This window comes from Moschus berezovskii, chromosome 22, assembly GCF_049115385.1.
Source record: "Moschus berezovskii isolate FMDL1 chromosome 22, NW_MosBer_1.0, whole genome shotgun sequence".
Lineage (NCBI taxonomy): Eukaryota > Metazoa > Chordata > Mammalia > Artiodactyla > Moschidae > Moschus > Moschus berezovskii.
The window spans coordinates 58,488,280-58,513,940 of record NC_142481.1 but is presented as its reverse complement, the minus strand read 5'-3'; the positions used below and the strand labels follow the sequence as shown (position 1 = coordinate 58,513,940).

The window sequence follows — 25,661 nt, the reverse complement described above, 5'->3', positions numbered from 1 at the left end:
CCTTGTGGGGACAGAGTGAAGCAGGTCAGAAACAGCAAAGCAAATATTGTTTAGTAACAATGGAATCTAGAAAGATGGTACTGATGGATCTATCAGCAGGGCAGGGATAGAAACTCAGACGTAGAGGACAGACTGTGGACACAGCAGGGAAGGAGAAGGTGGGACAAACTGAGGGAGTAGCAGTGAAACATGTTCCTTCCCATGTGTAAAATAGATGGCTAATGAGAAGTTGCTGTGTAACGCCTCGAGCTCAGCCTGTGGGATGAGGTGGGAGCGAGGGGCCGTGCGTATACCTGTGGCTGATTCACGTTGATGTATGGCAGGAACCAGTACAATATTGTCATTACCCTCCAATTAAAAATAAATACATCAAAAAAGAAAAATAACAGTAGTAAAATTACTAAATGTTACTTTGCTTTATATTGTCATCGTTCAGTGAAAATTCTAAACATTATCAATGATAAAATACCTCCTTTAGAGGTATGAGTTGCTATCCTTTGAACGCCCCTACCCCCGCCACTCCAGTGTATCCCATTGCTTGGAAATAGGATTACTGGGTGAAGTAATGTAGATATTTCTAGATATCATGATATAATGAAAATATTAATACATGATTTAAGTATTTTCAACTTAATATCCATGGCATGGGAATATATAGTTTTACCAGATTTGTACAAGATAATTTAAATATAAATAAGTCTGCTCATTTAGTAGGTAGAGGGAGCACAGATTTAAATAGATGGTAGAAGCTGTATTCCAGTCAGGGTGACCAGCTCATCCCAGTTTGCCCAGTGCGGTCTCAGTTTCGGCAGTGAAAGCCTCTCATGCTAGAACCCTGTGGTCCCCAGCAGCTCAGCACAATTGCCCACTGAGAGCTGAAGCGGTTCCCCAGCAGAACTGTTTCAGATGTGACCCATTTCCAGCTGCCTGTAATCTGCAAGATAGTGAAGAATGGTTATTCCCGGGGGGGCGGGGAGCATGGCTCTCCTTGGTTTCAGAGTATTTATATCTGCATAACAGTGGGAGGTTATGTTTTCCAGGTCACTTCACGTGCTTGTGTGCAATGCAGCTGTGTTCGGGCTCCCCTGGACCCTCACAAAAGACGGCCTGGAGACCACTTTCCAGGTGAACCACCTGGGCCACTTCTACCTTGTCCAGCTCCTGCAGGACGTCCTGTGCCGCTCAGCCCCTGCCCGGGTCGTCGTGGTCTCCTCGGAGTCCCATAGGTGGGTCAGAATTGGACATTCTCGTCATAGCAGCCTTCCTTTCACCAGCTAATGGTCCCCACCCCAGGCTCTTTTTTTGTTTTTTTTAAGTTTTTTAAAATATATAATTGTATTCATTTTCGGCTGCGCTGGTTGTTCCTTGCTGCGCGGGCTTCTCTCTGGTTGTGGCGAGTGGGGAGCTCCTTTTTAGTTGCGGTGCCCAGGTTTCTTGCTGCGGTGGCTTCACTTGTTCATGGACTCCAAAGCACGCAGGCTTCAGTAGGTGCCTCGTAGTTCAGTCGTTGTGACTCCCAGACTCAAGAGCATATACTCAAGAGTTGCGATGCACGGGCTTAGTCGCCCCAAGGCACGTGGGATCTTCCAGGATCAGGGATCGAACCCCTGTCTCCTGCATTGGCAGGCGGATTCTGTACCACTGAGCCACCAGGGAAGCCCTCTGTTTTTGAAGATAATTTTCATTAGTGTTCCTCCAAAATGTGTGTACTCAACCTGGCTCCTGAACTTATCAAGGTTTTCTTTATTTTTTGTGGTGGTGGGTGATTGTTTAGGGGTAGTGTAGACAGCACGGTAGATGGTTTTTATAACTGTACTTCAAGCCCCTCATTGATTTTGCTTCGAGATGGAATAATAATTGATTAAATCTGAATGCCTGACCTTTATTGATTTGTCATTCACCAGCCTCACCACCTCACCCAGAAGAATGTGCAGTTATTCTAGCAGTAGAAACAATGCAATTAAAGACCGCGAGATGAAATCCAATTGTTTTATAATGAGAAATTAGGGAATTCAATGCAGACATTAGCCGTGTAATTGTAGAAAGGAAAGTACTGTAGTTAGAACGTATTAGAAATCTGGCCATGCCTGTTTTGGTTAAAATTTCAATTAAAACATCAGATGGCAATTCTTTTCTATTACCATTAGGAGAATATTCAGTCGACTAGGAAGGCATTTGAAAATTTCCTCGTATTTTCAGCGTATTTGTTTCTAGAGTTGGATAAACAACTTAGAGAAGTACTGGGAGAGGATGAGGGAACTGCCGGGTGAGGCTAGAGTTTAATACACATTATGGAGATTTTCCCGGTGTGGATGGGGGCTTTCACTCCTAGCACAGTAGCTGGAGAAAAAGAACGTGCCAGGGCCTGTTTTTTTCCCCCTTCCTCTTCTCCGACTTAAGTCCTGAGATGTTTTAGTGACCCAGAATGAAGCTTATTTTTTTTAATCACGCTTCCATAAAATGTAACCCCTGGGACTTGGAAGAGAGAGACCAGCCAAGGGTTAGCCTGAACCATTTATCACTCCCAAACACAGGGGCTTATGGTCGAAGTGACACACTGCAGATAGATTTACTTTTACCGTTTGAAATTTATGACGGCCGAAATGAAAGGAAAATGCTGGTAATAATCCTCCCCCGTGTTAAAAGACACGGAACGTCTCATAATGATGTGGTAACGAAATCTGGACATCCTTATCTTTGCAAATCAGACCAGGTTCCTGGAAGCGGAGTGGCCCTGCTCAGGCGTGAGGGGGAGGCCCCTGCAGGGGCAGGCCATGGGGTGAGAGCGCGGGGATAAATGGGCTAGTCCCCGTCTTTCGCCAGATGTGGAGGGCACCCCGGGATGGGTTTAAATGAGCTGGTATTTAATGGGCGAGTCTATGGAATTGTCAGCTGCCTGCTTCCCTTCTAAGTCTGGATCTACCATGGTTATTTCATGTGGTGTCTTTGTTCTCCCCTTAACTGCAGTGTAATTGGAGATCCGAATCTTAATTTCATTTAATAGATGGATTGGGAGGCAGGGCTTTGGCCTCTTGAATTCACTCCATTTTAGTTTCTAGACCAGGTCTTCCTGAAGTGCATGTTATCAGGCCCGCTCCTGATAACACTGGGCACTGGTTTTCTGCTTTCCGACGACCTCGTGCCCATATTATAGGGTGTTTATACAAAATGTTAATCCCCCCAAGCTCGTCTGTTTATTACCCATGAGCCACTCCCCAGAGCCAGTGCGAACCCTGGGCGCACAGACCTGGGAGAGCACCCACTCACTGCTCAGGGACCCAGAGCCCTAAAATCGTGTCGTAAAACGGAAGGGTTGGTATCCAATTACCTCCATAAACCTTGGCGGAATCTCTTCGTTGGAGTTGAGCCCCCCTGTTAGGGGAAAATAAAGTCCGAGGTTTGCAGAAGATGTCATCCCAGACTGCCCCACGGCAAAGTATTTATGAGCCTCCCTGAGTCGCCCCTGTACTTTAGTCACTCATCTGGGGTCGGGACAAGTGAGTCGAGTTTCTGCATACCTCAAATCCACCGTGTGAAAACGAGAACTTCCTTGCTGTGAAAAATTTCCCAGATACCAATTAAAATAGAATGAAAAGAGTGGAGTGCTGGCTGAAGGGCGGTAGATGGCTGCAGCTGTGTGGAGTACCAAGTTGCCACACACACAACACACATACGCACACACACACACAGCCTCGGATGCAAATTCAGTCCTATTCTTTGAACACACTAACTTTTGTCTCCATAGAATCCAGCCTAATTATGTTACTTGGGTTATTTAAAAATCCTCTGTTTAAAAAAATAAAATAAAGGAGAAGTATTTAGAGAAATACAAGATAGAGGTCTTCTCCAGCAGCAGATGTTAATGTCCAGAGAGCAAGTGTTAACATGTTAGTGTCCCAGTAGGAAGATAACTCTATTAAGACTTTATTGTTTGGCTTTGTCAATTTTTCAGCTTGAAAACAGGGTAGTCAGCCTTTGCAGACTTGTTTTGCTGCCTCTTGAGCTGAGAGGTGAACATGGTCATTTTTCAGGAAGCCGGGCCCAGCTCAGAGGAATCAGAAAGCTTGCCCACCCTCCCCACTCCCTGGAGAACTGTCAATACAAGCTAATCAGGCCTTAGAAATGAGTGCACTGCTCAGGGGATCAGCAGGGCAGGAACTAGGGCTCTGCTGATGGCAAGCAGACGGAGGGCCTAGTGTTAATAGCTGTGCTTCTCCATCTCCAAACCTTCCTTCAACCTGGTTCCATCTAACTTCTCATCATGGTGGATTTTGTTTTGTTTTGGCCTCGCTTCTAGGTTGGGGATTAGGAAGGCACACCTGCCTCCTCTTAGGGGTTGAATCTAACTCAGTATTCCCAAGTCTGCATTATCATTAAAAAGCCAAAGTGAGGAAGTCACTCTCAACCTGATAAAGTGCTACCTGCACATGTTCATGAAAAGCATAAAACATCTGAACCCAGCGGCAAAACTTGCCTTCTGCACAAAGCTCAAACAAAGCTTTTTGTAATAAGGAAAACTTGGCTCTTAATTTAGAATTATGAACCCATGACTATGGGTTCAATTTTTTAATACTGTATTTAATCCTCACTGTATGCCATAGGCAACATTCAAGGAGTTCACTGTCCATCTCTTGGGAATTCACAGTCTAGGCTTGGAAGCAGGTGAAGAGTGGTCTGTATGGTCAGAACAGAGGTACAAAGTGCCAAGGTGGCTTGACTTGCTTTGTTGGTCATGTTGCAGGGGTGGCAGGTCCTTGAACAGTAGGAATACGATGGACCAGGTCCTGGAAAAATGGACACTTCATTTCCATCTGCTCTGGTTTCTTTCAGTATGACCCTCACTGCCACCCAAGAAATCATTGTGATAGCAGGCCAAGGAAGAGTTAGTCAGGGAGAGCTTCCTGGAAGAAGTGACACCTGAGTTGGATTGGGCTAAGTAAAGATGCCAAGAAGGGTGATGAGAACAGAGCAGAGAGTGAGCGAAGCATGCTATATTCACCCTGTACCTGTTAGATGTTGTCTAAATCCTTGGTGTTCTTTTCTTCCCAGAGCATGTAGAACTTCTGGGATGTGGCCCATACCTTTGATCATTGTATCTGCAACTCAGCAGTCCTTTTTGTGTGTGTGTGACAGCTCTTCTGTAACACCTTATCACTGTGTTGAAATAAATTTCAGAAATGATATAACTTCCCTGCACATGTATGTTGTAACTCAGTGAACTTACCTACCTGTAATGTAGGGACAAAATGACTGTGAAGCTAAAATAGCATGTGTTCCAGCGTGTCAGCGCATAGGCAGGACTTCAGGCATGGAAAGTCATTGGAGTGCATGACCCTCCAACAGGATCTTCACACCTGCTGACTGTTGGCAGGTGTGTGGCCTTGTGACTTCCAGTGCCACCAGCCTCGGGTCAAGCCCCACCTCCCCCCTCATCCTCCAGAATCCCAAAGCACACCCCTTCCTCACTCACATAGCTGTGGCGCTCCACTCTTGGAAGTTCAGTAGCTGTTAGAACGGTGCATCTGTGCAGAGCACAGCTCGATTCTAGTCTCAGATAATTACGCAGAGGCTTTCATCCTCATGCGTGTCCAGAGGGGCTGTCTTGCTTGAGCAAGGCTCCCCTTGCCTGATGGGACATCCACCGTCCCTGGCACCCCACCAGCAATCGTTATGACAACCAGAAAAAGGCCCCCGTAAATTTCCAAATTTCCTGCTAAGTCCCACTGCTCCAGACGATTAAGCTTGGAAGTCTGGGCTCTTCCCGTGGTCTGGGGACCTGGAAACAGCCAGCCAGTGATCCATTTCAGGGTCTCACTGCCGTGTCCAGCCATCAGCTTGTTGATGACTTCGTCTTGGCGAAGTCATTTAATACCAGAAACGGGATGTCACTGGAGAAGTCCTGGAGAAGGGGTACTTAATTTTCATGAAGACATGGATTTCTTGGTCCTAGCTCCACATGAACTGCTAGCTTGTATAAGGAACTACCAGATGGTTCTATCATTTACACGTCACCTTTTGCTTTCCTTTTCCTCAGCATTTGTTCCCAGTGCCCTCATACGCTCCCTTATTATTTGGGGAAAATGCCCGGAGATAATTTAGCAAACTCTGAGGGTTCCTTAAAGAATACGAGACTGAATTCCTTCTGTTATGATCATTTTTTTTTCTTTCTTTCTTTTGGTTGTTAGGGAAGTCACTACTTTGTTGTCATTAAAAAAAGAAGAAAGGAAGGAAAGAAACAAACAGCTGGTGTTTAACGACTCCGTCAGACCCAATTATAAAACATCAGCTACTTACTTTGATTTGTGTGTATCCATGCCATGGGTATACTTAAAAACATGAGACTCTGCCAGCACTCATTTTGGCTTTGTTTACATTTATCTTTTAAACGTACGAGACTACTGATGGCACCTCACCAAGGTTATAACCCCTTTGTAATCATTAATTTTTAATCTGGACGAGAGTCTTGGAGGCAGCAAGGCTCATCTATATTTACTTGGATGATCCAATGAAAACATACAGGGCACAAACACTGACTAAAATAACCCAGGAAAACCTGGCAAGGGTTAGGAGTGCAGTGTCTTTTTGCTTCCAAAAGCAGCAGCCCTTTATTTAAAATGTTTTCCCATTTAATTTAATTATCCTTGAACTTCCTGTTGAAGGTTTTGAAAAAGCAGATGTTAGAGGCAGGGGTAGTGGATGGGGGTTCAGTGAAGACCACTCCATTTATGAGTCTGGCCCTTTATGAAGTGTGTCTTTGGACCTGGTTGGCTTATATTGTGAAATCACCATCGTCTCTTTTTAAGGAGACTTTGTTTCGATGTTCACCCAATTGAGATTTTAGTCATCTCTGCATGGTTTTCTCACATTTCTAATAAAAACACAAAGTTATATCAGAAGTCAGGGACTGACCGATTCATATCACGTTTTCTTTTTTTTTTTAGATTTACAGATATTAATGATTCCTCGGGAAAACTAGACTTTAGCCGCCTTTCTCCATCAAAAAACGACTACTGGGCCATGCTGGCCTACAACCGGTCCAAACTGTGCAACATCCTGTTCTCCAACGAGCTCCACCGCCGCCTGTCCCCACGTGGGGTCACATCGAATGCAGTGCACCCCGGGAACATGATGTACTCCGCCCTTCATCGAGGCTGGTGGGTGTACACGCTGCTCTTCAGCTTGGCGAGACCCTTCACCAAGTCCATGGTGAGTCCACAGCCGCACTTGCCACGCACACCTCTAGTGCGCCTTTCCGGAAAGGGTACTAGAGAAACCCAGGCACACTCCCTTCCTTGGCCTCTCACCTCTCATGAGAATGAGTCTGGTCTTGAGCATCACGTCAACAGGCCTTTTAGAGGGATGAGACGGGGCACTTGAGCACATTTCAGTTGACTTGAGTTCTCATCTGTTTCTCTAGAGATGTCTCCAAGCCCCAGAGAGAAGATGTGCGTTTTCGCTATTGTGTTAATATGGCTGATGGAGATGGTTTGTTTATATTTGATGTAATCTTTTTTTTGTTTCAATAAGCGCAGTCCTTCCAAAATGTGTTTTATGTTAGCAGGTAAATAGCATGGGTTTGTGACTTTTGCATTCTCAGCAAATGTGGTTCCTTTGTTTCCATTGAGAGTCTGTATTTTTGCTCTAAATTCTTCTTTTAATGGGTGTAAACCTCTGCTGGAGCATCCTTTGTCAGCTGGAGGCGCATTTTATTCTGTACTTCGCCAAAGGTAAGTCCTTTGGATGCTTCAGACTACCATGTTTTGACTTGGACTTCACAAGGTAAGTGTGAAGTTCTCCTGTTTTTGATGGCCCTCTCACAGCTGTCTCTGAACACTTCTTTCATGAAAGCATTGAGCAGGAAGTCATTTGAGTGAAGAATGCGCATTGTACACAGTACATTTGGTATGGTACTTTTCTAAAGTACAGGTCTCTAAAATTTCCCACCTACTTAAACTTCATGTTTGTGGGTGACAAACACAACAAGGAAAATCTTCAACAACAAGGAAAATCTTTTGATGTGCATAGGAAGAAAGTAAGCACATTTTAAAAAATTTCAATTACGTAGGTGTTTCTTATGTAAAGTAAATAGATGTAATCCAGGAGTTGGATACTTAAAGAACCAAAGAATTGAGAGGAACTCTGGAGAGCAGTTCTCCAAGTTCAAGCGGAGTGTGTGTCCCAGCCTTCTGATGGTCCCCGATTGCCTGATTTCCTGTGACTACACTAGAGTAGGTCTTCCGCAAGGGCGTCTTTGACCATGATTTTCCTCACTGCCTTAAGAATATTGGTCTGGACTGCTGCCAGCGCCACTGGCAGGCCTGTGGGTGAGTTGTTCAAGTTTAGGAAGTGGGAGAGGAGAGAGGAGCGTCGTTTCTCACTTTCCATTGGCCCTGCACCTTCACGACCAGTGGACCAATCATCAAGTAGAATTTGTAATCTCTGGGTCTTGAATTTTCTCACTTGTATTTGAACATTGGTGAAAGCGAAGGAGTGAACTCCGGGAGTTGGTGATGGACAGGGAGGCCTGGCGTGCTGTGATTCATGCGGTCGCGGAGAGTCGGACACGACTGAGCGACTGAACTGAACTGAACTGAAAGCGAAGGAACTCGTTTCTGTGAAACCAGAGTCTTGTTTCTTTCTTCTTCTGGGATTTCTCTAATCAGAGGAGTGTGATGGGAAAGAGCTCGCTGTGGGTCTGTGATGACTCAGACTGTCATGGAGGGTGGTGTAACCATCTGTTACACTGTTGGATGTGGACTCCACTCGCTGAGGGCACCTTGATGGACAGTGACAACGACTCTTATTCTGTGATGAGATCGCAGGGCTTAAAAACCCTTGCTGGTGCAGGCGGGAGGAGGAGGAAGACTGGCTCTGGGAAAGTAAAAGGTTGGGTAGGGTGGTTTTCCGTTTCTTGGGTTAGGGGATCTAATACTTCACATGAACATAGCACGTAAACCTGCGTTTAGCTGAGTCGGGCTGTATTGTCGGCTCCTTGGATGTATCAGGAGGGTTTCTGAAAGTGCCGGAAAGTGAAATCAGGCAGGCAGCCATGTCATGATCACAGAGAACTGGGTGGTATTAATAACTAATACTATTTGATGGTAACTCTGGTCGGAACACAAACCAAGTGGAAAAGCAAAGTGTGGAGTTGGAAACCTAGGCAGAAGTGTTACCATACAGGTGGGTGGCACAGGGTATTAGGAGAAGGTACCCACTCACCATACTTGGAGCTGGTCCAGTGATGCCTGATGCCCAGCACACGTGGCTTATTCCTCCCTTTCCCCATCTGGGTACACAGACCTTGGCCTCCTCCCAACCCTGGTCCCTGGTCCTCCAGTCAGGAAAATGCCCACTGGGAGCAGCCTGGGGCACCAAATCAAACAGGAACTGGTCTCTGTGGCTCTGGGTGAAAGGGGCGTTTGGGAAAATGAGCAGATAACCCTTGAGAAGGCTTGGAGAAAATTGGTGACATAGCCAAAAAAGAACACTGAATTTTATCTAAGTTTTTTCGGCAGTGATGGACTATGAAAGGCAAGGGAGGTAAACCCTTAACCTGAGTTAGGAAAAGGACTTGACAGGGCATTCTGGTGGTGGTGCGTGTGAGAAGGCTGCTGCCTGGGAGAGTAGAGTGACCAGCTCTCTTGCTCATGATCCTGATGGCCAAGCCCAGCTCTCACCCTTGGCGTTGGGAGAACTTGGGCCAGACGCATGACCTTCCTGAGCTTGTTAGCTCTCAACCAAAATGGCAACACAGGTTGGTGTGAGGATTGACAGTAATAGACATTACTGTGGCAGCACCTGTGGTGTCTTTATGTGTCTAGGTATTTGGTGGTGGTTCTTAGACATTGAGTCCCACATGACTGAGATTCGTAAAGAGGTGGAATGGGCTCCCTGGTCTTTTGACACTCACAGCCAGTCACTTCTGTTCCATGAAGGTGTAGGACTCTGTATGTGGGGGAGATCTTTCGCCAGGGAGATGAGGGATCTACTATTTTGCTGGTAGGACAGACCAGACTCACTGGAAGAGTCAGCCTGGGGTCTTATCCTTCTGTACGGGGCTTAGCACTGCATCTATCATGCTAAGACATTGTTTTGTGGATGAAGGTCTGCCATTTTAATGCAGACCTGCTTTTGGACCTAAACCATGTTGTTGCATCCACGTTCCCACCCCATGTAAAAGTTGGATCCGAAACGTTCATGGAGAGCCTGAGCACAGATGCAGGGTCCCAGTCACCCAGGGGCTCATGTTCTTAGTGCTCTGCCATCGCCCCTTTTCCTTTGAACCTCAGAGTTGCTGGAGTACATTCCATTGTACAAGGTCAAGGAAACAAACACAGCACAGCCTTGTGCTGGGAAGGCTGCCTTTCTTCTCCGCCGTCGCCGGCTCCCTTAAGTATTAAACAGCAGTATTCTAATATCGACATCCCTTTTTTATTTGCTGTGACTTGCTGTAACTACGAGAATCCCATGGATGGAGGAGCCTGGAGGGCTGCAGTCCGTGGGGTCGCTAAGGGTTGGACACGACTGAGGGACTTCACTTTCACTGTTCACTTTCACACATTGGAGAAGGAAATGGCAACCCATTCCGGTGTTCTTGCCTGGAGAATCCCAGGGACGGGGAAGCCTGGTGGGCTTCTGTCTATGGGGTTACACAGAGTCGGACACGACTGAAGTGACTTAGCAGCAGCAGCAGCAGCAGCAGCAGCTGTGACTACAGTGATTTTAGTTACAGTAATTAGGTCACCCTTCATGGAGTCAGGCTATTTTAAGTGCCTCTTTAAGGAATATTGTTGCAGATTAGTAATTTTACAATTGGATGTTCTTGTGCAACTTTATTAAATGTAATCTGTCTTTTAAATGTTGCCCTTTTACAGTTATACATTTCTAATTGTTGCTGTAAATGCATTATCACTTTGAAATTAATTAATATTTCCATTTTGGCCGCCTGCAGTATAATAATCACTAATGAGAAACTCTTAGGGATTAATTCTCGACACAGAGACCCCTGCCGGTGGAGCCTGTCTCTGACACTTCTTCCTTTGGAGGTCCAGAGGTCACTACCTTTATATGGGGGTTTCTGGGGAGACAAGCATTTTTCTCTCCTCCCTCCAACTTATGTTACAATTAAAATAATAGATAAAAATGAGACTAGGATTTTCTAGAATGTTGTTTTAGAAAAGATAACAGGGTTCTTTAGCTGCTTGATCAATATCTTGAAGGAAACTCGAGTTGACAGAAGTCTTCTAGTTTACAAAGTCACATCCATCCATCTGTGTTACGTGCTTATTTTCCTGCCTATCTTGCTTTTTATTTAAATACCTCTAAAATTACATTTTTTCATATGGACTCTAAAATTGCATGTTGCATATGGATGCATTTATATATATTATATTTATGTGTCTATAATGTATTTATACATCCATATTACTGTCTGGGGCTTAATTCACAAAACCAGGTGTGTTGTTTTGTCTAGTGATATAAGAGGTTCTCAAAAGTAGTTTTGGCTATTTTTCAGTTGTTGCCACACACCGAAGTAGGATGCAGCTTGACCGGTAAGCCCAGACACCATGAAGCCTAAATGTATCAGCGTGTATGCCTTCACTAATTGCTTACAGCACTTTTACGTTAGAAACACTGAAAAAACACAGGGAACTTACCCAGCTTGTTCAAGAAGTTGAAATATCAGCTGGCAGCCCTTGGCCAGCTACTTGTCCAAGTTCATTTTCTTTGTCAAATATACCACCAGCCCTGCCACATGGATCCAGCTCTGCGGTTGTTTGCTTTTTAAACCATTTGAAAGCACCTTCATGAAGCGCACTCTCTCCCCCTTTTCCCCCGCAGGAACTTGCAGTCCTCGTAAACCACGTCTCAGTTCAGATTCCTAGGTCCATGCCAGCCCTTTGCCATCAGTATGTAAGTGTGAAGCTGAGCCCCCGTCACGTGCCCCTTGAAGTATTTTGTGCAACCACATATTTGCGTTGGCATGGGTAATGGTAGAAAGGGTATCATGTGTTAGGGTAGCAAGAGCTTAGCAGATGTTTTAGGGGGACCGCATTTTCAAATCTTTTTACATTAAAAAAAAACACAAGCAACTGAGTTTGTGGAACTTCTGAAGCGACTGGGTTACATTTCCTGGGGCTGCACTGAGTCTTTGTGTTGAGTTTTAGCAGATGTGCAGCCCCCCCGCTGATGGACGGGCTCACGATGCTGTTCCTGTTGCACAGTTATAAATTATAACTAGGAAAAGCGCACGGTGTCATTCTTCTAACCTTCGTGAAAGCCAAGCCTGGTAATTCTGCCCTTGAATAACCCGCGGCAGGGTGATTTATAGTTGTACAATTAAAAACATAATGAAGGAGATAATAGATGTTGATTTGTTCTTTAAATTAGTATTTTAGAAAAATACTATCCCTCCCCCACTCCTCCCCTTTAAATGCCTCTGGTTGACCATGCTCTGAATCGGACCAAGGACAAAAGTCCCTGTCTGAATCTCTGCGGGTACACTGGAGTAGAAAATCAAGGGGCCTTCTTCTGTGCTGAGAGGAGGAAACATGGTTTTCAAAGTGGAAATTTCAGCATATTCTTCACTAATGTAAATATTTTGAGACTCCCAAGTGAGGGCTGAATTCTCTGGCTGCCTTGTTCTTGCCAGGCTAGATATGTTAGAAAACCAGACTGCTAGGACCCCTCTGTGGTTGGGCCACACTTCGGCTTCTCTGTAACCACCCCTTCTGCCCCCATGGTGGATTCTTCCCCTTGCGGAAGCCACGTCTCCACAGCCTCAGACATTCTTCTTATTTTTTCAGGGTTATTATTAGCATTGGTTTTATTCATCATCTCTCAACTCTGTTTGGAGCTTTAAGGTTTACAGTGTTTGCCCAGTTCAAAGTCTAAAGGATATGATCAAATGAAAAGGAGCATGGGATTTAGAATCAGTAGGCATATGTTCAGAATTCACATTTCCCCCCTTTTTCTAGTTGTATAATTTTGAAATGATTCACCCTCTCTCAGGCTCATTTTTTGCCAAACATTTTTTAGATGTTTTGGGCTGTGAGTCAACATCCAATTAAAAGTTGTTGGAATAAGAGAGGTTTTTTTGTTTTTTGTTTTTCTTTTTGAAGTCCCTAGGCAGCCAGGGTGTCCTTTGGCTAATATTTAGGCAGTTTCTCTGTGATTGTCCTGATTTTTCCCTCCGGAGTGTATGATGGCTGCAGCAGCACCAGCCTTTGCACCTTCACCCTGTGAAGTCAGGGTGGGAGGAATGACATCCCTCTTTGCGTGCTTTCTTCCTTTATCCAGGAGGAGAACATTCTGTCTCAGAACTGTCTTCCCTCACAGACTTCTCAGCTCCTGTTGGCCAGGATTGACCTACCTGTCCAGACCCTGGGTGCAAGGGAGCCTGGGAGAGTGAGTGCATTTTGGCGTTTCATGTTTCTAGAGTGAAAGGCAAGATCTGATGGCAAGGATAAAAGGGTAGGATGATGGCTTCTGAGCAGACTGTCTTGTGTACATAAAGTTTCCTCATCTGTCTAATGGGAGTGCTATCTATAGAATCATTGTGGAAGTGAGTGAGAATTAAATGGTAGGAACCCGGCCTTATCTGGTCCCCTCACATTTACCCAGCTGTACTTCCAGGCGCTTCCAGCCCGTTCTCCTTCCTTCTCCAGGGTGCTGAAGCAAAACTGCTCCCTAGACGAATTCTCGATGAATGCGCCTTCCCCTCCATGCCTAGTTACTTTGTAGTCATCCTTCAAAACTCGTTCCAAGCATCACAGCTCATGGAAGCCTTAGGTCCGCATTTGGACAGGATCCCCCATGATGTGCTTTTATAAAGGCCATTGCTCATCCTGTGTTAGTGTCTGGTGTGTGATGACACGCCCATCGACACGTGCCAGCTGAGTGAATGAAGGAGCCGGGGGTCTCACCTTGGTAATGTTGAACACAGATGCAATTTAGAGAAATAGTCCCCACAGTCTCGTGTTTAACGTCTGTCTTTAAAGTGCCGTTGTTGCCTCCTTATGGCGGTGTCCTTGGTATGTAAGGCGCATGCGCAGTAAATATTTGTAAATAGAAGATGATTGGGCGCTTACTGAATGACAGTCCTGAATTCCCTCCTTATTGTAAGTCTCTCTGAGGCGGGTGGGGATTGCAGTCCAGCATGTGTAGATAAACAGCTGAGACCTGGGGCACGCCCTCTGCCTCCACCCAGAGCCACACTGCAGGGCCACAGGACCGGAACCCAGACCCCCATCTCTGGACTCCCGCGACACATGAGGGGGCCACCCCGCGGTGTGGGCATGGAGGGGAGATGGACCGAGAACAGCAAGGCGTGGGGAGGAAAGGAGCGGCTTTGGAGCCAGGCAGCTCTGGACTTCCGCCCCAGCACTACCCACTTGCTAGCTCTTGGGCACATTTCATCCCCTGGTTAACATCTCTGCACAAAACCAGGGTGACCCGCTTGCCTCCCACGTTGTGCTGAGAATTGAGCAAGGGCATGGATGCACCAGCTGCTCAGTAAACACTCCCTGGTGTTGCCGTTATTTACCTGTGTGGAGGGTAAGAGATGGTGAGGATACAGTATTCAGAGCATGATGCATCAGATATGCAGTAAATGTTATCATCGCCATCGCCATTATTTTTTCAGACAAGGGAAAGGTTGCTTTACTTCCCATTGCTCGAAAATGCCCATGCTCCTAACGATGGCCCCGTGTCCGTCACACATGTTCTGATTTTCCCTTTGAACTTAGGCATACAAGCACCACGTACAGTACAACCCTGAGTTGCATAATGTCAGCCCTCCTGGCAGCCATTGAAGCTAACGGTACCCCTTGCTTTGAGGAAAGAGTTGCCCTTTATTGCTGGAAACAAAGAGGAGGAAGACATGTCTGGCTTTCTAAGGCTGCAGCACTTCATCGCTATATTTTCTCTGCCTCGCGATGCAGTGTTTTAAGCCTGGTCAGGCCTTTGTTCCCGAATGAGCACCCGAGAGGGGAAAAAAAAAATGACTATCTGACCTTAATACGTGTGACAAATTATTTAATGAACATTTAACCAGGATTTGAAATTCCCCCAGTTTTATCTTCCTCGTCTCCTTTACTTGTGCGTCCCCGCCGGCACTTGGGTAATGCACTGCCTCTTTTTAACTCCCTTCCTAGCTCTTTTATTACTTTTAAGTTAGTGGTGCCTTCTTTGATCCTCCCCCTCCCGTTTCCTTTTCTCCAATTTCATACTTCTTTCCAGTGATTTTTGGCCACTGCACAGTTTCGCTATCGGAGGCCAGCATGATTAAACAGACGCCAGGAGTTTGTGTTGCCCCACGATGCTGTTTCTGAAACGTTTATTCTGTGAACATTGATTTTTGTATAAACCACCGGACATGTTGGTTTTTCCTTGTGAGGCGGAAGGTACTGTTTTCCCAGCAGCAATAGGGAGAACTTTGAACCTGGGGTTCCGAACAGTTCAGAAGCTGAAATCTATAAACTCTGCCCTTCTAACTACGCTGAGATAAATGTGTGCCTTGAGCAACAGTGGGACACGTGTTCTTGTGCGCCCCGAGGACCTGCTGAATGGCAGGCACCACACTCGTGGGTTTGGTTTTTTGTGTCTCGTCCCACAGACTGTCATTTTAGAGCTTGCTGTCCTCAGACATTTGTATTCTCAGAACAAGTCATTCACCCTCGGTAGGCCTCAGTTTCCTTCTCTGTAAAATGAGTCACTAAACTGAGATATGATGTCCCAGGACTTGTGGATTTTACCGTGTAATTTGAATGGAAATTTTTTTCAAAAAGGAGACCCATGCTGGTTCATATGCTTTATTCTGAAAACTCTGGATGAAAGACAGATCTTCCACCATAGACTATCACCTTAATTTTATGGAAGGATGGACATTTAAATGCCAAAAACTGTAGGCAGGACAGGATTGTGGAACAGAAAGAAGTACTTTCAGTTAAGTGCATTTGACTTCAGGGTTAACCCTTTTAGTGCTGCTGTGGGCATTGTTCATGTTGTTGAAAATGCTGGGCTTACCCTTGGGCGTGACTGGCCTGAGAAGATTCCAGAGGTACTCTTTCAGCTCCAGAGCCCTTCTGGACACCTTTCAGATCCCAGGTTCTTTCAGTGACTCTGCCTGCGTCACAGTAGCTGAGTCAGGAGCCCGTGGGGACACCACCTGTGAACTGCAGACTCGCCAGAGTGGGAGTTGCTTCCTGTAAGCCCCTGTTTTGTCCTGTGCTCTTTTATAAGTGTGCTACTCCCTCATCGTCTCTCCCAGTGTCTCTGGGTCTGGAGCCCGGCCCCTCTGCTTACGGTCAGCTTCAGGTTGCAGTCCAAGCGTCAGCCTGGCTGTTGCTGCTCCCAGGCTCAGCCAGGGAATGGTGCACTTCAAGCTCGTATGCTTATTGCCGGGGTTTAGATCCTAATGGCCTAGAAGACTGAAGACTTGGCTTCCCCCCTGCCTCTTAGCTGGAGGTCTCTTGGAGGCACAGCCCTGTGTGACCAAACCCCAGAAGGGACAGCTCATAACTTTGGCCCATTCTGTATGGTGGAAGCAGGTCAGTGGGTCTGAGCCACACTCAAGAGGAGAGGATCTCACAGTAGTGTGAAAATGGGAAGCAGGAAGTCTCAGGGCCATCCCGTACTTCACAAATTAGGGTTTATTTAGTCTTTCTGTGTGAGCTTGCGCACGTGTATATGTGTGTGTGTGTGTGTGCACGTGCCTTTTGGTAAGCAGTCTGGTGGCAGATTTCGGCCTTGCTGGTTCTTGGCCCTAAGCTATAGCACTCTTTATTGGTGCATGTGTCTTTGCCTTGCTATTTTCTATTTCATTCTTTCTGCATTCTTGTCTTTCCTCTCTCTGGGCTGAGGGGTACCAGATGCACCTATCCAAAAAAAAGAAAAAAAAAATGTGTGTGTGAGTGTTTATTATTTTGCACTTTTGTCTCATAATGAGAAAGGTAAATTTAGTCTTTTAGTAAGAAAGCTTGTGAAAAGAATAAAGAAACATATGGATTGTGTTTCTTAAAGTTAAGTATTTGTTTTCATGCTGGTTGAGCAGAGGGGGCCATGTTCATCAGTGGCCTAAATTTTCTTTCTAAAAAAATACACCTATTTCTGAGTTTTTGATTTAAGTTTCAAAAATTGTCCAGAGATCCTAGACTTTTTTTTTAAGCCATAATGGTAGATGAGGCTCACTGATCATTCAAAGCCCACATAGAATATTATTCTTATTCTAGACCATGCATGAGCCTTCAGATTTTTTGTTATTGTTGCTGTAGTTTGGGGTCTGTTTTAAGTAGGAATCTAAGAAAGAAAGAAAAACAACTTCCATGTTTCTGTTTGGGAGAAATAAGAGATTGTGCACCCTGAAATTTGGTTCTCATGTTCCAAAACCACTCCTGTTAAGAGGTATATGATGTAAAGTATCTTATTTAGTAATATTCTAATTTCTGCTGTGAAAGATCATGCCCTTTTCCCCCAGCTGGGCTTTACCATCTACTACCTTGTATAGAATCTGCATCACTTGAAACATGTTATCTTTGAGTTTCATAGGATGGGGGTCTCTTTAATCATTTACATTTTTGAAAAAAAGAAAGTGAAATATTCTTTCCAAAGCCAAAGTAATCGGCAGGAGAGCTTGGTGTTTGTTCAGCTGGATACCTTATTTATTTGAAGTACTGAGAGAAATCTCTCCTGACTGCTCAGAAAAGGGAAGAATAAACAGAGCGGGTGTCCAAGTAACCTGAGCCACAGAGGCTCTCGTTTCACAGAAAAGTTATAAAAAGTCTATTTGCCCGATCCAAAAAAAATACTGTATATCAACTACTGAGAGCTTTGTACTGTTTTCTTAGTATTCTCACTCTTTAAAAGAAAAAGAAAGAAAAAGCTGTAAAATCTTGGAACTTTAGAATTTGGGGGGATATTTTAATATTCCTGGGCAGGTGAATGCCATCAGTCTGTTTTTCTTTCTCTGGACATAACTTCTCCCGCTGGTGTGGGAGTGTGCTATGCGCCGTCTGTCTCTTTGTTGACTCTGTAATCATCAAAGGTCGGGTAATGCGGTTAGAATGGCCGAAACTTAAGCATTCACCCTGGGCACATTCCATATAAAGAAGGTGTTACGAAGATGTTTCAAAGGAAAAGAAAAATGCAACTTATTTCAAAAGAAGTAGAATCTGGCGTATACCCAGTCATGAAAGAAATATAGCTTTCTTCTCTTTTTAGTCCCTCTGTTATAACCATTAGACGAGTTGGCATACTTCTTGTGGGTGACAAGTGAGGCAACACACCAGATTCATTCATCCTGAACCTGGTATGGTCTCTTCTCTGTGATTTGCTTTCCCCTTAAACACAGATTCATGCATCACGTCTTCCAGTGTCACTTCGTCTCTGTCGGCTTCGTATTTGAACCCATAGCCCAAATCAAAAACAAATTAAAAATTTAGCTAACCTTTGCTGAATCTACCTGACCATTAACATGCCAGCGTGTTGGGCTGTGATGTGCAGGTTTGACCCATATTGGGTGCAGGGTGGGAGATTTCACTGTGAATTTTCTGGAAAGAAGTGTGTGTTCTATAGGCTTCAAGGACCAGGGCAGCCAAGAACAGCCACAGCAACAGCTCACATTGGTCAGAACTCACCTGTGCTGAGAGCCCTGCTCTTAGTACCTTTCATCTGTCAACCCATTCCGTTCCCACGGTCCCCTCCCAACAGGAGGTGGGTAGAGCTGAGAAGAGCATGTCAGCCTGTTTTGTGGAAGAAGAATTCATCACCATGTAGCAGAAAGGCCACGCGTGGGGTTCCAAGTTGCAGAAATCAGGCTCTGCATCCCAGCCCTTCCTCCTGGATACCCCCATCATCATGGGCAAGTCACACTACCCTCTGGGCCTTGGGTTCTTTTTCTCTTTGTAAAAGAGGAACCAGTTCCCAGATCTTTAGATTGTCAGAGGATTAAGGCCAGCTCAACTGTTGGGCATCTGCTGGTTTTCTTTATATTCTTCCAGTTAATGTGAATTTTCCTGAAATTGACTGATTTCTAAGAATACATAGGAAGTATTGTGAAAGATCTTGTCTATCATTTGGCCCTAAAACATACCAATCCCCTGTTCATGAGAAATACTCTTAAAGGCTGAACTCCAAGCAAGACCCATGAGCTACCTTAGTACCCTCCTCTTGATAATGCGATTATATCATAATATACTGTCAGAGCTCTTAGTCCAGTTTTGTGCTTTGTCAAATCATATGAATGCTGTTGGTAGCATGTCAGCCTCCTTTGGTCTTTAGTGATTCTGATACATTTTATCCACCTTCTTCTGTGCTTGTTCTTTCCTTCAGTTCAGTTCAGTTCAGTCACTCTGTCGTGTCCGACTCTCCGCGACCCCATGAATCACAGCACGCCAGGCCTCCCTGTCCATCACCAACTCCCGGAGTTCACCCAAACTCATGTCCATAGAGTCGGTGATGCCATCCAGCCATCTCATTCTCTGTCGTCCCCTTCTCCTCCCGCCCCCAACCCTTCCCAGCATCAGAGTCTTTTCCAGTGAGTCAACTCGTCGCATGAGGTGGCCAAAGTATTGCGGAGTTTCAGCTTTAGCATCAGTCCCTCCCATGAACACCCAGGACTGATCTCCTTTAGAATGGGGTCTAGAGGAGATCAATCCTGGGTGTTCATTGGAGGGACTGATGCTAAAGCTGAAACTGCAATACTTTGGCCACCTCATGCGACGAGTTGACTCACTGGAAAAGACTCTGATGCTGGGAAGGGTTGCAGGCGGGAGGAGAAGGGGATGACAGAATGAGATGGCTGGATGGCATCACCGACTCTATGGACATGAGTTTGAGTGAACTCCGGGAGTTGGTGATGGACAGGGAGGCCTGGCGTGCTGTGATTCATGGGGTCGCGGAGAGTCGGACACGACTGAGCGACTGAACTGAACTGAACTGAATTATTGATTGTAATCCAGCATCATGCCAGCTACCCGGCTGGTAAACTTTTAATCAGACACAAATATGTGTGTGTGTGTGTGTGTGTGTGTGTGTGTATCTAATCACAGTTCTCCAAGGGCTTAGTAAATATGTATTTTCCCGTTTTTGATCTTTTTGTTTCTTGACTATTCTCTTTCCTCTCTGCCTATTGTTGTTTTCCCACAAGCTATTTATCTTAACATATACCTTCATGAAAAAAATTATGTATTCAGGTAACTGAAGACGGTTTGTAAAGACAGAAGGAGCTCATGATGGCGATGTATATGGATAGTAGCAGATAGTAGGGATACAAGGAATGGGTTGGTTGGTTTGTGACATCATGCAGACAGGCGTGTATACTTAAAAAATCTGTTAGGACAGGAAGATACAGCCTGAAATTTCAGCCTACTGTTTTGATCCTGAGGCTCTAAAAAAATGTTGATGAATAAAACATTTTAATCAGAACCATATCAACACTGATCAATTTTTTTTTCCGCCGTGGGGGTCCAATACAGGGTGAATTCCATTAAGTCAATGAAATACCTCGATTGAGTTTTTAAACAGTACAAAGATAGTTTAGCAGTTGCTCTAAATTTTTTTTTTTTCTTACTGAAATCCTTTTCACCAGGACCTGTTTTTTTTTCATATATATTTATAATGTTCATTTGAACCAGAAAAATATGTTACTCATTTGATAAAAGACCAATAGTCATGTCTTCGCTAGTACCTAAGAAATTCTCCAGCAAGTCCACCACTCTAGTATTGAGGGTTTCACAGTTATCCAGGACTGCTCTCTGAACATGGTGATAATCGATTGTTTTCCAAACTGCCAAAGGCTTGGATGACTTGGGACTCTCGCTGTCCATACCGTGGTAGGGTGTATAGTCAGCGACAGATCATAGTGTCCTGTTGTTCCAGAACAGTGTCTTACAGAAAGGTTTAAAAAATTAAATTTTTTTTATGCAGTACATAAACTGATGCATACGTACTTAGGCATATCCATGTATGTGTGTCTGTGTGTGTAATACGCATGTGGCCGAGTCAGAAATTTCACAAAACAGTCTCCAGTGATGGGCAGTGTCCTCTTCTCTTGGTTGCGTTCATTTTTTAAAAGTGCTCATTGTGACCCATTTTTACCAGCCACTATTGGTTTCACCTCTCACTCTTATAAAAATCCACCCTGTGAAAACTACTGCTCTAAAACCGTTTAATCACGTCCCATCTGATAAATGTTCATGGGGTGCTGTGTGTGCTGACTCACGGGGTGGGAAATTTGAAAGTGAGCACATCATTTTCCTTGACCTCTAGGTGCTTCCTTTAAAAGGGCTGGGGATTTAAAACACGTGAGGGTGAAGGGAGATGAGTGCCTCTGGACACAGTGCTATTCTGCCTTGGGGGGTACACCCGAGAGTCGTCAGGTGAAATTCTAGAATGAAGCTGACGTTTACTAAGCCTTGAAGGTCATGTCGGAGGAGGTGAGCATGTCAGCACAAAAAGGAGAGAAGCCTGAAGCAATGGCCAAGACTCGGACTAGGGACAAAATTAAGGGACAACATTAAAACTCAGCAATCAAAAGATTTTAGTGCAGTGTTTCCAAAAAATAAAAATTGATGTGAAAAAAATCATCTTGCACAAAGTTCCACATTTTAAATCAGGATAGGATCAGTGTTATAACAAAGGCTCGAGTACCAAACCTGGATTTGTGGTGAGCCACGCAGGAGGTGAAGGCAAAAAAAAGTCTACTGAGGGCTACAGATATGGGATCTCATGATCTCACATTAAAACTGAAATGATGATGGTGGTTAGATGATGCGGATGACGCTGTACAGCTTCTGGTGTGGTCACTGAACGTGGGAGATAAATGGGCAGGACTCCGTATGGGACATACACATCTGTGGATGGCATTTTGTTGAAGTGCCTGTATATGTATGCACGTGTGAGCAAAAACTATCTGATCATTAAGTTTTATTTAGGGCAGACAAAATATTACCCTGTCTTGTCTGCTTTTAAGGTAGTTGTATTACATTCTTGCTTGAGGATATCTAATATGGGAGTTAGTTAATATGGGAGTATATCATAATATCCAATATTTTTTATTTCAATCAATGCAGTAATTTTCTGCTGGTGTTCAATATTTTTCACATTCATTAAACATAATCTGAATAATTTTTACAAAGGTAATCACTAGAATTGTGAACCTGCAGTCCTCTGAAACATCTAGCTTAAATCTTTTTGATGCAAGACAGATTTTAGGAAGAGAATATTTAGAATATCCAGAGTGTCACTTCCCCATAATATGTATAAAAATTAGCAAACCCAGTCATTATTTAAATAGCTGTGGTCTTTTAGTGAGTACCAACATTAACAAACCATGTTAACATGATTTAAAATGTGTAATGAAATTTGCAATGCCATCTGATGATGGAACTATCATATTAGCACCCACTGTGTTGACTGATCATCCTTGCAAAGAGCTGTTTGCATCGTGAATGGGGAAAAGGCTCTTCCACTTGTGGGCTGGCAGCATTTCTGCAAGGACTGTCTGAAACGATATCCCCTGGAAGGATGGTCTGTCTGATGTTGAATTGCTGTATGATGTGTGCCCACCCTATCATTTTAATTTGCTATGCATTTTGCAGAGTTGGAGTATGATCAGACCGAATGGTAATGTTCTGACTGTGTGTTCTGTTTGTTTCCTTACCGTGGTCCTCATTAAAGGCCTTTCCAGGGCCTTCCTCAGATCTCAGATGATGGCTCTTCCAAAGCAGGATTCTCCTGAGGCAGCAAAAGCTCTCCTGCAAATAGGCCATCTTCCCCACTTAGAGTAAAATGATGAAAAGCTTCTTCACTTGGTCCAGGTTTGCTGCTTGTTCTCTTGGTCCTTTCACGGTAAAGACCGATTAGAGTACAGAGGTTTACCATGCAAGTGTCACTTTATGACTAACACGTTTATCCTGAGCGAGTGAAGGTGAATTCCAGCTAAGTGGAAGGAAATACAGAAACTTCTTTTCTTGACTTTTTAAAGAATTCATGAATTTTATTTTCCAAATGCTAAGCTTTCCTTTGGGAAATCTTAATACCCCTTCTTACAAGACTCTCTGCTTTGACTATATTCGTGGGGAGCACAGATGGGGATGTATAAACACAGTGTGAACTTAGCAGCCTTCTTTGGACTCTGGAACGTCCCTGTTTCATACTTCTAGATGAGGAAACTGAGGAATCCCCCAGAGGTGAAGGGTGATGGGTGATCTGGTCTACAGCGGACATAATCTGGTCCATCTTGTTCTGCAGATTCCATTTCAGTTTTTATTTCCCTCTCCCCCATTCCCTGCCAGTCAGTTGTTTTGCTTCATTGGCATAGCATTATTTGAGTTAAACATTTACTTATTTTCTTATCTCACATCTAGAGCATATGTGGTTGTTTTTAATTGTATTATTACACAGCATTTGAAAAAATAAATAGAATATAAGTCACCTGACTTTTAGCATTAGTAGCAAGAAAGATGGTCTGATATTAAAAACATACACGTTTTTATTTGTATATATTTTTGTAGCTGTTTAATCGCTCAGTTATTGTAAAACCCATACACCATAACCTGCCAGTCTCCTCTGTCCATAGGGTTTTCCAGGGAAGAATACTGGAGTGGGTTGCCATTTCCTTCTCCATGGGATCTTCCCAACCCAGAGATCGAACCCATGTCTTCTGCATTGCAGGTGGATTCTTTACCACTAAGCCTCCTGGGAAGTCCTTCATATATGAATATACACAAAAAATAATATATAAACTCATATGGGTATTGGTGCATACCAGTAGGTGGCCCTCTGCTTCACCCCTGTGTGGTTTGAGTTGGAATTGGCTTATAGAATGTGGAGGGAAAGAGCAATGGAGTGATTATAGTACATCCTTACTCGGCCATGAGCAGATTAAAAAACCTTCATTTCGAGCAATTTCCATTCCCCATGTCACCTCGGTATTTAATTTACTTCACTTACATGACTACCTGAAGTTGTCCTAGGTTAGTTGCTCCTGTTAATTATAACCTAGAGGGATAAAATTAGTACACTAAATAGATTATATTATCTAAGTGGAGGCCAGCAGATGTCTTTGGAAGACCCGATCCTCCAGCAGCTTGTTTGGTAGAATGAACTGAGGCGTCCTGACCCATCTTTAGCGGTCACACTGTTGTAACCTTAGAGGTTACCCAGGCCGAGCCCATTCGTTGAGAGTGTGAGAATCTGAACCCTGAAATGTTTCAAGTTCTCTCCTAAAGAAAGTGTCCTGTCTGAGCTCTGAGTGGAGTCCCTGGTGTGGCCTCTCTGGCACTCTGAGCAAGTGTGCATTTCTTGCATAATTGGATATTTCAGTAGCTCGGAGCCGTACTGTGCTACAGGTCCCTTTAGTTGGCTGTCTATGTCTACTGAGTGAGATGGTCCAGGATTTTAGCTTTCATCACAGGGATCAACTTTCCTCCTCCTCCTCCTCCTCATCTTCTTCTTTTTCTCCCACCATTGAGGTCATATCTGGTACCCTCTGTTTTGCTTTGTTTTGCTTTCCTTCGTGTGTCTTTGAAATCTATACACATGAATATTTGTGGTGCATTAGTTGTGAACTATCAAGACATCAATGGTTTTATATTGGGCAAAATTTACTGTCTGTGTTTGCATGTGCCATTATTAAAGGCTGCTGCTGTTTGCCTAGATATTCTTCTAGTTTAAATATAGTTAAGTATTTTGTAGTGATATCAGGGGCTTGTTTACATTCTCACTCAGCCTGAAGGCCTGCTTGATGTTACGAATGAAACATTGCCAGACTCAATTTAAAAAACCCAAGAAGTTGTATATAATGGAATAATGAATGATTCTCTCCCAAACCCATTGGTCTAGGACAGAGCTTCTCTAAACTGAGTTTGAACCATAGCAGACCCATCTTAGATTAGTGTGCTCTTATTTTGCCCTTTGTTTGGTTAATTAATTACCCCAAGTTTTACCCTCATAGGACCTTGGGTGTCGCTTTGATGCCTACAGAAATCTTCACTGTCCAGTTCTAGAAGCCACTTTATTTCTGAAAGTCTTTACCTGCCAGTTTCATCAATTTCTATCCCTCTAGGACAAAAACACACAACTCCTGGACCTCTCCTCGGAGGGCACCGAAGCTCTGTGGGGGTATGTGTTGGATGTAGGCTGGTGTAGGCAGGGTTTCCATCATTCCAGACATCTGCCTGCACTGTACACATGGTTTTATTGACAAACACAGTTGGGAAAATTCAAGAAAGCAGTATTTTTAAAAGTAATTTAAGGCATAGAGAAATACCTAATTGTTTCTCTTTATGTAAACCAAAGTAATTTTCTTACAGTGAGGGACTAAATATCCATGCTCGCTCCCTCCTCTCTCTGAATTAATCGAGTGTGGTTGCTGCCTGAACTTGTTCCGCTGAACCTCAGCAGCTCGCAGGACTCCAGGCTCCCACAATGTGTGGAGAGTTAAACACAGGGACCCCCAAGTAGGGAGGTGACCCAGAATTCTCATAATGTCAGGCTATATGCTCCCCTGAAGGTAGCCCTGTGGCAGGTGGATTTCTCCAGTGCCCATAAACCCAGATGTGCACAGCAGCCTGGTCCGTGGGTGATGGGGATTTTGCTGATGGTTTTAAAAATCAGAGTCAGTTTATTATGTTGTTGTTGTTAGGATATTTTAGGATATA

At 44.3% G+C, this 25,661-nt stretch overlaps 1 protein-coding gene across 6 annotated transcripts in view; it reads left to right on the top strand.

Moving 5' to 3' along the window:
- The window catches only part of WWOX (WW domain containing oxidoreductase), a 958,567-nt gene that overhangs the window by 275,853 nt on the left and 657,053 nt on the right, over positions 1-25,661 (top strand). For all 6 annotated transcript variants that reach the window (XM_088830823.1, XM_055413076.2, XM_088830822.1 and 3 more), the window contains exons 7-8: positions 1,041-1,226; positions 6,942-7,206. In XM_088830823.1, the coding sequence (XP_088686949.1) occupies positions 1,041-1,226; positions 6,942-7,206 (451 nt within the window). The remainder of the gene's footprint in view (positions 1-1,040; positions 1,227-6,941; positions 7,207-25,661) is intronic.